This window comes from Mastomys coucha, unplaced genomic scaffold, assembly GCF_008632895.1.
Source record: "Mastomys coucha isolate ucsf_1 unplaced genomic scaffold, UCSF_Mcou_1 pScaffold19, whole genome shotgun sequence".
In the NCBI taxonomy this organism is placed as follows: Eukaryota; Metazoa; Chordata; class Mammalia; order Rodentia; family Muridae; genus Mastomys; species Mastomys coucha.
This window is the reverse complement of record NW_022196901.1, coordinates 5,471,095-5,485,781: the sequence shown is the minus strand read 5'-3', so window position 1 is coordinate 5,485,781 and position 14,687 is coordinate 5,471,095. Positions and strand designations below refer to the sequence as shown.

General features: G+C 38.5%; 1 protein-coding gene across 1 annotated transcript in view; it reads right to left on the bottom strand.

Moving 5' to 3' along the window:
* Positions 1-14,687, bottom strand: part of LOC116097617 (ATP-dependent translocase ABCB1) — a 78,706-nt gene that overhangs the window by 38,012 nt on the left and 26,007 nt on the right. The window contains exons 10-18 of the mRNA XM_031380287.1: positions 10,900-11,071; positions 8,123-8,236; positions 7,873-7,983; positions 7,560-7,685; positions 7,266-7,469; positions 6,869-7,039; positions 6,430-6,591; positions 5,101-5,274; positions 4,754-4,900 (exon numbers count right to left, since the gene is read on the bottom strand). Coding sequence (XP_031236147.1) covers positions 4,754-4,900; positions 5,101-5,274; positions 6,430-6,591; positions 6,869-7,039; positions 7,266-7,469; positions 7,560-7,685; positions 7,873-7,983; positions 8,123-8,236; positions 10,900-11,071 — 1,381 coding nt within the window. The remainder of the gene's footprint in view (positions 1-4,753; positions 4,901-5,100; positions 5,275-6,429; positions 6,592-6,868; positions 7,040-7,265; positions 7,470-7,559; positions 7,686-7,872; positions 7,984-8,122; positions 8,237-10,899; positions 11,072-14,687) is intronic.

The window sequence follows — 14,687 nt, the reverse complement described above, 5'->3', positions numbered from 1 at the left end:
TAGGAGGAAAACTGCACCCTAGAAGTAAGAAAGTAATCTTCTTTCAACAAACACAAAAGAAGATAGCCACACAAACATAATTCCACCTCTAACAACAAAAATAACAGGAAGCAACAATAACTTTTCTGTAATATCTCTTCACATCAATGAACTCAATTCCCCAATAAAAAGACATAGACTAACAGATTGGACACATAAACAGGATCCAGCATTTTGCTTCATACAGTAAATGCACATCAGTGACAAAGATAGACACTACCTCAGAGTAAAAGGCTGGAAAACAATTTTCCAAGCAAATAGTCCCAAGAAACAAGCTGGAGTATCCATTCTAATATCGAATAAAATCAAATTTCAAACAAAAGTTATCAAAAGATAAGGAAGGACACTTCATACTCGAAAAGGGAAAAATCTACCAAGATGAACTCTCAATTCTGAACATCTATGCTCCAATGTAAGGGAACCCACATCCATAAAAACAAACTTTACTAAAGATCAAAGCACACATTGCACTTCACAAAATTGTAGTGGGAGACTTCAATATTCCACTCTCAGCAATAGATAGATCATGGAAACAGAAACTAAATAGAGACACAGTAAAACTAACAGAAGTTGTGAACCAAATGGACTTAACAGATATTTATAGAACTTTCATCCTAAAACAAAAGAATATACCTCCTTCTTAGCACCTCATGTTACCTTCTCCAAAACTGACCATATAATTGGTCAGTCACAAAACAGGCCTCAACAGATACAAGAAGATTGAAATAATCCCATGCCCCTTATCAGATCACTACAGATTAAGGCTGGTCTTCAATGCCAACAAAAACAACAGAAAGCCCACATACACATGGAAGCTGAACAACGTTCTACTCAATGATGACTTGGGCAGGGAGGAAATAAAAAAATTAAAGACTTTTTAGAATTTAATGAAAATAAAGGCACATCATACCAAAACTTATGGGGCACAATGAAAGCAGTTGTAAGAGGAAAACTCATAGCTCTAAGTGCCTCCAAAAAGAAACTGGAGAGATTATACACTACCAGCTTGACAGCCCACCTGAAAGTTTTAGAACAAAAAGAAGCAACTACACCCAAGAGGAGTAGACAGCAAGAAATAATCAAACTCAGGGATAAAATCAACCAAGTGGAAACAAAAAGAACTGTACCAAATCAACCAAACCAGGAGCTGGTTCTTTGGGAAAATCAACAAAATAGATAAACACTTAGCCAGACTAATTAGAGGACACAGAGACAGTATCCAAATTAATAAAAATCAGAAATGAAAAGTGAGAAATAACAATGGAAACTGAGGAAATTCAAAATAATCATCAGATCCTACTACAAAAGCCTATACTCAACCAAATCGGAAAATCTGAATGAAATGGACAATTTTCTAGACAGATACCAGGTGCTAAAGTTAAATCAGGATCAGATAAACCATCTAAACAGTCCCATAACCCTTAAAGAAATAGAAGCAGTCATTAAAAGTCTTCCAACCAAGAAAAGCTCAGGACCAGATGGGTTTAGTGCAGAATTCTATCAGACCTCAAGAAGATCTAATACCAATACTCTTCAAATTATTCCACAAAACAGAAAGAGAGGGAACATGACTTAATTCATTTTATAAAGCCACAGTTACACTGATACCAAAACCATACAAAGACCCAACAAAGAAAGAGAACTTTAGACCAGTTTTCCTTATGAACATTGATGCAAAAATATTCAACAAAATTTTTGCAAACTGAATCCAAAGACACATCAAAATGATCATTCACCACGATAATGTAGGCTTTATCCCAGGGATGCAGGGATGGTACAATATATGGAAATCCATCAACATAATTCACTACATAAAAAACTCAAAGAAAAAAAAAACACATGATCATTGCATTAATTGCTGAAAAAGCATTTGACAAAATTCATCTTCCCTTAATGTTAAAAGTCTTGGCAAGATCAGGAATTCAAGGCCTATACCTGAACATAGTAAAACCAATATACAGCAAACCAGTAGCCAACATCAAAGTAAATGGAGAGAAACTTGAAGCAATCCTACTAAAATCAAGGACTAGACAAGGCTGCCCACTCTCTTCCTATCTATTCAATATAGCACTAGAAATTCTAACTAGAGCAATTAGACAACAAAAGGAGGTCAAAGGGATACAAATTGGAAAGGAAGAAGTGAAAATATCACCATTTGTAGATAATATAATAGTATACTTAAGTGACCCCAAAAATACCACCAGAGAACCCCTAAACCTAATAAACAACTTCAGCAAAGTGGCTTGATATAAAATTAACTCAAACAAATGAGTGCCCTTCCTCTATTCAAAGAATAAACAGGCTGAGAGAAAAATTAGTGAAATGACACCTTTCATATTAGTCACAAATAATATAAAATACCTTTGTGTGACTCTAACCAAGCAAGTGAAGGATCTGTATGACAAGAACTTCAAGTCTCTGAAGAAAGGAATCAAAGAAGATCTCAGAGGACAGAGAGATCTCCCAAGCTCATAGATTGGCAGGATTAATATAGTAAAACTGGCCATCTTGTCTAAAGCAATCTACAGATTCAATGCAATCCCAATCAAAATTCCAACTCAATTCTTCATAGAGTAGAAAAAGCAATTCTCAAATTCATTTGGAATAACAAAAACAAAAAACAACAAAACAAAAAAAAGACAGGATAGCGAAAACTATTCTCAAAAATAAAAGAACTTCTGGGGGAATTGTCATCCCTGACCTCAATCTGTATTACAAAGCAATAGTGATTTTAAAAAAAAAAAAAACTGCCTGGTATTAGTACAGAGACAGGTAGGTAGATCAATGGAATAGAATTGAAGACCCAGAAATAAACCCACACATCTATGGTCACTTGTTCTTTGACAAGGGAGCTAAAACCATCCAGGGGAAAACCACAGCATTTTCAACAAATGGCTCTGTTTCAACTGGCAGTCAGCATGTAGAAGAATGCAAATTCAACCATTCTTATCTCCAAGCTCAAGTCCAAGTGGATCAAGGACCTCCACATGGGCACAAAGGAAATTTTCCTGAAGAGAACACCAATGGCTTATGCTCTAAGATCCAGAATCAATAAATGGGACCTCATAAAATTGTAAAGCTTCTGTAAGGCAAAGGACACTGTCAATAGGACAAAACAGCAACCAACAAGTTGGCAAAAGATCTTTACCAACCCTATATCTGATAGAGGGCTAATATCCAATATATACAAAGAAATCAATAAGTTAGACTCCAGAGAATAAAATAACCCTATTAAAAATGGGGTATAGAACTAAACAAAGAATTCTCAACTGAGGAATATCGAATGGCTGAGAAGCACTTAAAGAAATGTTCAACATCCTTAGTCATCAGGGAAATGCAAATCAAAACAACCCTGAGATTCCACCTCACACTAGTCAGAATGGCTAAAATCAAAAACTCAGGTGATAGCAGATGCTAGTTAGGATGTGGAGAAAGAGGAACACTCCTTCATTGCTGGTGGGATTGCAAGCTGGTACAACCACTCTAAAAATCAGTTTGGTGATTCCTCAGAAAATTGCACATAGTACTACCTGAGGACCCAGCTATACCACGCCTGGGCATATATCCAGAAGATGCTCCAACATGTTAGAAGGATGCATGCTCCACTATGTTCATAGCAACCTTATTTATAATATCCAGAAGCTGGAAAGCACCCAGATGTCCCTCAACAGAAGAATGGATATAGAAAATGTGGTACATTTACACAATGGAGTACTACTCAGTTATTAAAAACAATGACTTCATGAAGTTCTTAGGCAAATGGATGAAACTAGAAAATATCATCCTGAGTAAGGTAATCCAATCACAAAAGAACACACATGGTATGCCCTCACTGATAAGTAGATATTAGCCCAAGAGTTCAGAATACCCAAGGTACAATTCACAAACCACATGAAGCTCAAGAAGAAGGAAGACCAAAGTGTAGATGCTTTGGCCCTTCTTAGAAAGGATAACATAATATTCACAGGAGCAAATACGGAGACAACATGTGAAGCAAAGACTGAAGGAGAGGTCATCCAAAGACTGCCTCACCTGGGGATACATCGCATATACAGTCACCAAACCCAGACACTGTTGTGGATGCCAAGAAGTGCATGCTGACAGGAGTCTGATATGGCTGCCTCCTGAGAGGCTCTGACAGATACAGAGGCAGATGCTCACAGCCATCCATTGGACTGAGCAAAGGGTCCCCAATGGGGGTCCCCAGGAAGGAGTTTGAGAAAAGACTAAAGGAGCTGAAGGGGTTTGCAGCCCCATAGGTAGAACAATAATAACAACCAACCAGATACCCCAGAGCTCCCAGGGACTAAACCACCAACCAAGGAGTACACATGGAGGGACCCATGTCTCCCGTCACATATGTAGCAGAGGATGGCCTTGTTGGGCATCAATAGAAGGAGAGACCCTTGGTGAAGGCTCAATGCCCAGTGTAGGAGAATGCCAGGGCAAGGAGGTGAGAGTAGGTGGGTGGGTGGGGGAACACCCTCATAGAAGCAGGAGGGGGAGGGCATAGGGGATTTTTGGGGGGAGATGGAACCAGCAAAGGGGATAACATTGAAATGTAATAAATATCCAATAAAAATGTAAAAAAAAAAAAGCCACGTGAAGAGTCATGCTTTTCTGGCTTAGTGTCAATGATATGAACAGAAGTAATTTATTTACTCTTCATCAGTAAACACAAACAAATAAACATAAAGTAGACATCAGTACTTACCCCTACAATCTTAGAGAATACTATGGCAAACACAGGTTGCAAGCACCCATTTATAACAGAGCAAAGTGCACCAAGAACCAAATAAGGCCATTGACTTATATTTAGCTTTAGGATCCTCCAAAAGGAAACCAGAGGCACATCTTCATCCTGGAAAACATATACATGATAACAAGACAGTTTACAAGATTGATAATTCAGGTGATAGAGAAATGTCACACTGGTTGAATACACTTACATGTCTTTCGGAGGACCCATTTCTAATTCCCAGCCCCAGGTCACCCAACTAAGAGAGTCACAAGGTGGGGAATGGGGAGGATTTATAACTAAGACTATGGCCACATCCATACCATGGCCTCTTTCATACTAAGTCTTCTCTCTTGGTCTTGTTTCCTGTGGATACTTCTGCAAATTGATCTCCTTATTAAAGGAGATTTTGATTCTTCTGAAGTCAATTCACAGGGATCAGTGTCACTTTGGGATTCATAAGCATTATTTCCTGGTTCAATTTCATTTCCTCTAGTCTGTAACAAGTAAAAAAGAAATTAGTTAGACAGTTTAAAAGGGGAAATGACTCAGTGAGCATCAGCATTAACAAAAATAATGAAATGTTTCAAGTTATTATGTGAAAAGATGAGTTAAGCTGCTATGCTTTCTTATGTGATATATTTGCAGTGAAACCTACAAAATGAACAGAATTGCCACCAAATAAAATGGCTTCTTACATAGTTACTGCTGTGTTGCTTTGTTTGGAAACTGAACACAGATCTAGACATATCTAGGAAGAGGGAGTCGTAATTAAGACAGTGGCCATACTTATGGCTTTTAGGCAAGTCTGGGGGGGTGTTTCTTGTAAGGGGTACCATCCCTGGGTAGGTGGTCCTCGATCATATAAGAAAGCAGGCTGAGCAAGCCAAAGGGAGCGAGCCAGTAAGCAGCACCCCTCTACGGCATCTGCATCAGTTCCTGCCGCCAGGTTCCTGCTTTGAGTTACTGGCCTGACTTCACTGGATGATGGACTGACTATAAGCTGTAGGATGGAATACACCCTTTCCTCCCCAAGATATGCTTGGTCATGGTATTTTAATCACAGCAACAGAAAGCTAACTAAAACTTTTTTCCCCTATGGGGCATTCAGTCAATCAAGTTTGCTTTGAACCAGTATTTTCAATGACAATATGGTGTATTCTATGTGAGTCACATTTGTCATTTAAATTTTCCTAGCAGCCACATTAAAAAATGTGAAAATAGATTTAAAAAATCAATTTTAATTATATATTTAATTTAATGTATTATACATTTAACATGTGACAATACAAAAAGCTATTGGGATGTTTTGCACTTTTTTATACGAGGCCTTCAGAACAACAAGTGCTCATTTTGTACTTGAAACATTTAAAAATCAAGATTAACCAATATTTAAGCACTCAGTAGCCACATGTTGCTAGCAGTTATTACCAGGGATAAGTCATCTCTAAATCTTCTTAAACCATATTATTCCCTTTTAAGCTTCTCCCATTCCCAGAAAAAAGTAATATAGAACATTGCCTAGACCTCAATATACAAAGCACTTTTCATTGCTTCTCAAGATAATCAAATCAAATTCATCTATAGACTAAATATAGTGACAGCTTATCACTATAAAGATAAATTAGGACACTTCTAGAATTCCTCTGTACCTGTGTCATGACAAGTTTGAAGTAAATGCCCTTTTTTCTCATGAGCTCATCATGATTTCCTTGCTCCACAATGACACCACCATCAAAACCAGCAATGACGTCTGCATTGCGTACTGTAGACAAGCGATGAGCTATCACAATGGTGGTCCGGCCTTCTCTAGCCTGGAGAGAGAGAAACCTGGTTTTTGATCAAATTCAGTCATTTGTCTTATGCTTACTAAATACCAGTGCTTAGATATTATAAAACCAGTGAAGCTCCAGAAAATACTCTACGATTTCAATATACATGTTCAAGTGTACCCGTACATACGTATGCATATATATGTATATACACACACACATACACACAAATACACACACACTCAGTTACACACACAAGAAAAAAAAGTGGATACTATTATTCTTATAATACAGGTGTTTGTAAGTATAACTCACAGACCTTATCCAGAGCAGCCTGCACCACAGCTTCACTTTCTGTATCCAGGGCCGAGGTGGCCTCGTCCAGCAGGAGGATCTTGGGGTTGCGCACCAGGGCCCGCGCAATGGCGACTCTCTGTTTCTGTCCCCCACTCAGCTGCGCCCCTCTCTCACCAACCAGGGTGTCAAATTTCTATAATTAGAACAAACAAATCAATAAAAAAAGGAAAAATATAGCAAAAAAAATAAATATATCTACCACCATTTGACAGGGCATGGGCTGTAAAATCCGAGGTAAATGGATTTCCCAGCTAAGGCATTTTTTTTGTACCTCACAGAAGGCTCCTGGGTTCACATGAACCGCATTAACCAGAACTCTAGTCTCTGAGCCTGGGGTGACAGAGGTCAGGACAACTCACGTGGGGCAGTTTCATGATGAAGTCATAGGCATTGGCTTCCTTGACAGCTTTCTCAATCTCCTCCATGGTGACATCTTCTCGGCCATAGCGAATGTTCTCAGCGATCGTGGTGGCAAACAGCACAGGTTCCTGACTCACCACTCCAATGATTTCCCGCAGATACCTCACGTTGATAGACCTGATGTCCTGTCCGTCGATACTGACCTGGAACAAGACGTGTGGTTTCCACACTTTAGAATCGCAGACCCAGAATGGTGGGCAGTGTTCACTGGTGCTGGCCGCATGCCCACTCACCACGCCCTCAACGGGGTCGTAGAACCTCTGCAGCAGCTGGACAGTTGTGCTTTTCCCACAGCCACTGTTGCCAACCAGGGCCACCGTCTGTCCACTCTTCACCTTCAGGTTGAGGCCCTTCAAGATCTACCAAGACACGTGAGAAGATAACGTCAGGTCAGGTCCCAGGACAGATGAATGCACATAACTTGTATGAGCTGAAAGGTGAATATATATGATTTATATATATTATTTTCCTTTCTTTTATAATATGTAAAGAAGTGTCTCTGTCCAACAGGTTACTGAACCATAGTTTTATCTTTCATCACCATACCTTAACTCCACTTCGTGACGGGTAGTTGAAGTGAACATTTTTAAACTCTAAATTTCCCACTATACTGTCAGGCTTGTGTCCCTTTGCTGAGAAGCTGTCAATGCTTGGCTCCTAGGCAGAAAAATATCTTATATCACTAGGTTACAATGAGCACTCAGTAAAGACACTTGGTGGAGAGAGGAAGCAAGAATGGAACTTGCTCAATCTGAAAACTTTTAATTATATGGATAAATGAGCAGGTTAGACTTACATTATCAATTATCTTGAAAATTTCAAAAGCTGCCCCTCTTGCGTTTGCAAAGGCTTCTATGTTTGGAGCTAGATGTCCAATACTAAAAGTCCCCAACAAGACGGAGAAGAAGACCTGAGGAGGGGACCAAAGCAGGTAGTTACTCAGTACTCAAGAACAATTTTCCTCATGGTTCCTTTTCCTTCTTACACAACCAATTTCATTTCAAAATGACAAGAATAACATAAGAATATTGAGTACTAGATATTTTAAGCTTATGACTAAGAGATTCAAGTTCAAATCCCAGTAATCAGCTATGTTTAACCACTCCACAGTATATACATACATCAAAGTACCACACTGTAGTGAACAAAAGTGAAATAGTTGGATTCATTGATTAAAATTAAAACAACCAATTGATATAGATTTAAATTTAAACAATGTGTTTAGAATTTCAAATTAATCTTACTTCATCACACAAAGGTATAATTTCTACACATTCATCTTATTAAATTGAAAATTTTTACTTTTTTCAAAGATTAAACACCAGAAGACCAGTTCTATACCTGGGATTAGTACTGTACATCTTTGGGACATTCTCTTCGAATCCTTGGCTTTCAAGGTGGCCTACTCTGTCTAGGCCTACACCTGTTGTGTCAGATGCTCCTGCCTCTGCAAATGCTCTCTCAATTATGAGGCACACACTTAAGACATGACTCCATGTTTCCAATTCATCTCCCTACACTGAAGGTATTTGGGACTTTGTTCTTTGTTTTATTGAAAACACTTTCTTCTTGTTACTAAGACTTAGTTTCCTATATTGGGGCTTAAGACTGCATGGCACACGCCTTTAATCCCAGCACTTGGGAGGCAGAGGCAGGCAGATTTCTGAGTTCAAGGCCAGCTTGGTCTACAGAGTGAGTTCCAGGACAGCCAGGGCTACGCAGAGAAACCCTGTCTAGGAAACTAAAAAAAAAAAAGAAAGAAAAAAGAAAAAAAAGAAAAAAAAGACTACATATGTCATAACTCATTTCTAAGGCACACAGGAACATGACTGTGTATCACACAGTCTTCACAACAACACTGAAGGTTAGGGCACATGCTTGTGTCACATCTGTTTGGCAGAAGAGGTGAGGAAAGCCAGAAGAGTTTAGAGAGCTGCTCCAAATCACACAGCTGGTAAAGTCCGACGAGAATTTGAACCCAGTGAGTCTGGTATGAAATCCTACACGCACTATTCTAGTGTTTCTGTTTGTAAAGCAGATCTGCACTCCGTGAACATCTGATACACATCTCTTCTCCAAAGCTGGGGATGTGGCTCAGGAGTAGAAGTGCTACAGCTCAGACTAACATTTAGGAATCCCAGGTTCTATCCTCAGCATATGAAAAACAAACCGTGCCTCTACATCACACTAAGCAGGACACATTATTATTATAACTCAAGCTCCTCTCCCTAAAACACACACACACAAAACCAACAACAAAAATATCCACTTAACTTCTTAAAAATAAGAACTACCCTAGCAGCTGTAGAGATGTCTCAACAGTTAAAGACACATGTTACTCTTGCAAAGGACACATGTTCAGTTCCAAGCACCATCATGGGATGTTTATAACCTGCAGTTAAGAACTCCCTACAAAAAAAAAAAAAAAAAGAACTACCTACAACTCAGTTTCTCTCTCTCTCTCTCTCTCTCTCTCTCTCTCTCTCTCTCTCTCTCTCTGTGTGTGTGTGTGTGTGTGTGTGTGTATGTGTATACATAAATACATACATACATACATACATATATACATGTGTGTGTATATATAATCAAAAATAAAATAAAAATTCAAACTACCGTGGGGGAGAGGGCAGTAAAGTCTGTTCCTAACCAAATAGCCCTATAAATAGTGTTAAATGGGATTGAAAAATAGAGGCAATTATTATTTCTGTATTACAAATCTAAATTTTGATAAAAAGAACTGTTTGTCAGACATGTGGTTCCTACCTATGACTGCCAAACACAAAAGCTAAGACAAGACAATCACCAGCTTGAGGATGACTTGAACTATATAGTGAAAGTATAAAAATACAGAAATGTATTACATTAAATGATTAAAAAAAAAAGTGGCTGTGGTCATGAACTCAATATATTCGTGTCTGAGGAGGAAAAAAATGAGCCCACTATTACAGATTGAGCTTGGTTAATAAATTATTTCATTATCTTCAAATGAAAAAAATAACACCTGTCCCTGTGCACAGTCTTGGAAGGGAGGAAGCCTCTGAACAGAATTTTCTGTCACCAAGAGGAACAATTTGTATTTGTGAGGCATATTAGCTGCCACTAAAATATTTTTATTTTATTTTCATTTGAGTAGTAAATCAGAAAATAAAAGATGCACTTAGCACAAAGTTTGTCAAAATGAAACCATCTCATTAAATGTAAGCTCATAGTAGAAAGATGGCAAATGTTAGTGTCTCAGAAGGGCCTTTTCTGTCTTACCTTCAGAGACTAAATTTTTGCCAGACCTTAGTTATATATATAACCAAGTTAATAATACGCCTTAAAACCATTTAAAGCCATATAGTCACTTTGTTTCCCTTTTGTGTATTAATAGAGTTCAAGTGTAACTTACCTTTAAGAAAGCAATATAACCAACCTGTAATTTCCTTTCCACTCTCTACCCTGTGACTATGTGAACAAATATTCCTTTGTAGTATTTAATTGTTTTTCAAAACATACTCTAAGGTCAAATTAAAAGCACTCAATTGAACTGACATTTCAATGAATCATTTTATAAATCATATTATTACTTACAGTAAGCACTTGTCCAATAGAATATTCATTTGAGAGGACCAAGGAGGTCCCATACCAGAATGCCAGTGCATATGCTGCATAGACCAACAGGTAGGCAATGCCTATGGAAAGGCTGGCCGTGATAGTTTTCTTTATGCCAATATTTTTAGCTTCTTCTAAATTTTTATTGTACCTGGAAGAAAATAAAAACAGAAATCATTACATACACTCCATTCTTAAATGTTAAGAAACTATCTCAATGTAACAAGATAGTTACTTGAGTAATTGGGATGCATGCAATCCTATAGCACACAACGGTTTTCTTCTTTTCTCCATACATTGCTCCTAAGGTGTACTACTATTATTTTATTTCTTTGTTGAAGAAAAAGCTGGGGCTTACACATTTTCTAGCCTTATTAATAATGAAATAATCCAAAATATCAAAAGTGGATATTGTTCCACACAGAAGAAAAACAGCTGGTCATGGTGGCTGGTCTGTACTCCCATGTAGTACTAGGAATAGAAGCTGAAAAATCCTTTGACAAAATCCAACACCCCTTCATATTAAAAGTCTTGGGAAGGTCAGGGATACAAGACACATACCTAAACACAATAAAAGCAATATACAGCAAGCCACTAGCCAACATCAGATTAAATTGAGAGAGAAACTTCAAGCAATCTCACTAATCAGGGAGAAAACAAGTTTGCCCTTGTAGTACTAGGAGGCTGAACCAGGAGGACCTGTCCTACTGAGGGAAGGGAGAGGAGAGAAGGAAAGGTAAGGATAATGAGGCAGAAGAAGGCAGACAGAGCAGGAAGATGAAAAGGGGAAGGATGAAGAATTTAGAAAAACAGAAAGAAGAGGATGAAGAACAAGAAGAGAGAAGACAAGGAAAGAGAAGCAGTAAATGGTTAATGAAATGGAGACACAATGCTGGAGAATCTTAACATAAGACAGCTATTTAAACCAGGCAGTGGTAGTGCATGCCTTTAATCTCAGCACTTGGGAGGCAGAGGCAGGTGCATCTCTGAGTTCGAGGCCAGCTTGGTCTACAGAGTGAGTTCCAAGACAGCCAGGGGTACACAGAGAAACCCTGTCTGGATAAACCAAAAAAAAAAAAAAAATGCTATTTAAAGGTCTGGACATTAAGGAAGCTTTAAAGACCGCTTGCTCCCTTGGAGGTGCTCGAAGGACCAACTGAGAGATTACACGCACTTTGCAAAATGAGGTATGTTAGCCATGTTTTTTGATATCTAAATAAGCTGTACCAAGTGGGTCTGGAGCCAATAGTTCTGGAACATAGGCAACCCAGGAAGAAGGACTGAGAGCTCCAGGTCATACAGGGACACAAAATGCTCTTCCTTATAAAATAAGCATTATACTTCGTCTTATTTCTATAATTATGAATTTTAAAATCACTGATCTACATCATTGTCTTGGCTCATGAATACATAGTAGGTACAGGGCAGGGAAGCTGTGACATGTGACAGTGGAGACACAGATTGGCCTAGGAGTGAGGCAGTGAGAAACCCCATGCTCTAAGAGATGAGGAGGTATGTACCCTGGATCAGGCTTAAATTACATGGAGGTTTGCTTTTGGTAAGATGGCAGTATTCATTGTTAATCCTACTGATCCATGGGCTTGGGAGATCTTTCCATCTTCAGATATCTTCAATTTCTTTCTCAGAGAATTGAAGTTCTTGTTTTACAGGTCTTTCACTTGCTTGGGTAGACTTGCTCTAAGGTATTTTGTATTTTTTGTGGCTATTGTAAAGGGTGTTGTTTCCCTAAATTCTTTCTCAGCCCATTTGTCATTTGTATAAAGGAGGTCTATTAAAACATCCCTACATCCCTGGGATGAAGTCTACTTGTTCATGGTGAATGTTTTTGATGTGTTCTTTGATTCAGCTTATGAGTATTTCATTGAGTAATTTTGTATCCAAGTTCATAAGAGAAATTGGTCTGAAATTGTTCGTCATGTGGTTTAGGTATCAGGGTGACTATAGCCTCATAGAATGAATTTTGCGGTGTTCCTTCTGTTTCTATTTTGTGGAATAGTTTGAGGAGTATTGGCATTAGCTATTATTTGAAAGTCTGATAAAAATCTGCCCTGAAACCATCTGGACCCATTTTGTTTGGTTGGTTGGTTGCTTGGTTTTTTGTTTTTGGGTTTTGTTTTTTGGTTCAGAAAATTTAATGATTGCTTCTATTTTCTTAGGGGTTATAGGACTGTTTAGATAGTTTACCCAATCTTGATTTAACTTTGGTAATTGTTATCTGTCTAAAAAACCATCCATTTTATTTAGACTTTTCAATTCTTTAGAGTACAGGCTTTTGAAGTAAGACCTAATAATTTTTAAAATTTCCTCAGTTTCTGTTGTTATGTCTCCCTTCTCATTTCTGATTTTGTTAATTTGGATACTATCTCTCTATCTTTTAGTTAATTTTCTAAAGGTTTGTCTATCTTGTTGATTTTCTCAAAACAGCAGCCTACAGATTTGGAAAAGATCTTTACTACATCCCACAAAAGGCTAACAATCAAAATATATAAAGACTTCAAGAAGTTAAACACCAACAACTCAAATAACCCAATTTAAAAATGGGGTATGCACTGGATCTTTGACAAAGGAGCCAAAACCATCCAGTGGAAAAAAAACACAGCATTTTCAAAATATCGTGCTGGTTCAACTGGCAATCAGCATGTAGAAGAATGCAAATTGACCTATTCTTATCTCCTTGTACAAAACTCAAGTCCAAGTGGATCAAGGACCTCCAAATAAAACCAGATACACTGAATCTAAAAGAAGAGAAAGTGAGAAAGAACCTCGAATACATTGGCATAAGGGAAATTTCCTGAACAGAAAATGCTCTAAGAACAACAATCAACAAATGGGACATCATAATATTAAAAGGCTTCTGTAAGGCCAAGGACACAGTCAATAGGACAAAACAGAAGCCCACAGATTGTGAAAAGATCTTTACCCACCCTACATCTAATAAAGGGTTAACATCCAAAATATACAAAGAACTCAAGAAGTTAGACTCCTGAGAACCAAATAACCCTATTAAAAACAGGGAACACCCAATGAAGGAGTTAGAGAAAGGACCAAAGGAGCTGAAGGGTTTGCAGCCCCTTAGGATGAACAACAATATGAACTAACTAGTAACCTCAGAGCTCCCAGGGACTCAACCACCAACCAAGGACTATACATGGTGGGACATATTGTTCTGGCAGCATGTGTATAGTGAAGGACTGCAAAGTCAGTCATCAATGGGAGGAGAGGTCCTTGGCCCTGTGAAGATTCTGTGCCACAGTGTAGGGGAATGCCAGGGCCAATAAGTGGGAGAGGGTAGGGTGGCAAGCATGGAGAGGGGGAAGACAACAGGGGTTTGTTCTTGTTTTTGGGTGTTTTTTTTTTTGAGGGGAAACTGGGAAAGGAGAAATCATATGACATGTAAATAAAGAAAATATCTAATAAAAATAAAAAGAAATGTAAAACAAACAAACAAACAAACAAACAAAAACACCAAAACAAAAAAATACCAGCAGGACCAGGCACACAGGAACTCCACCAGTCCAGTGACTTGGATTCCTTCCAGTCTGTCTGGGATAGTGTTCTGAGCAGACCTTGGGCACAAGCTCAGCAGCCAGTCCCACAACACACAGAGGAAGCCACACTCCCAGGTGATCTAACAAGCCCAGGATCCCAGAATCCCAGGATCACAGGATCACAGGATCACAGAGACAGTTTGACTCTGAGGAGTTCTGATACAACCAGGATCACAGGAAGGACAGGCTCCAGTCAGA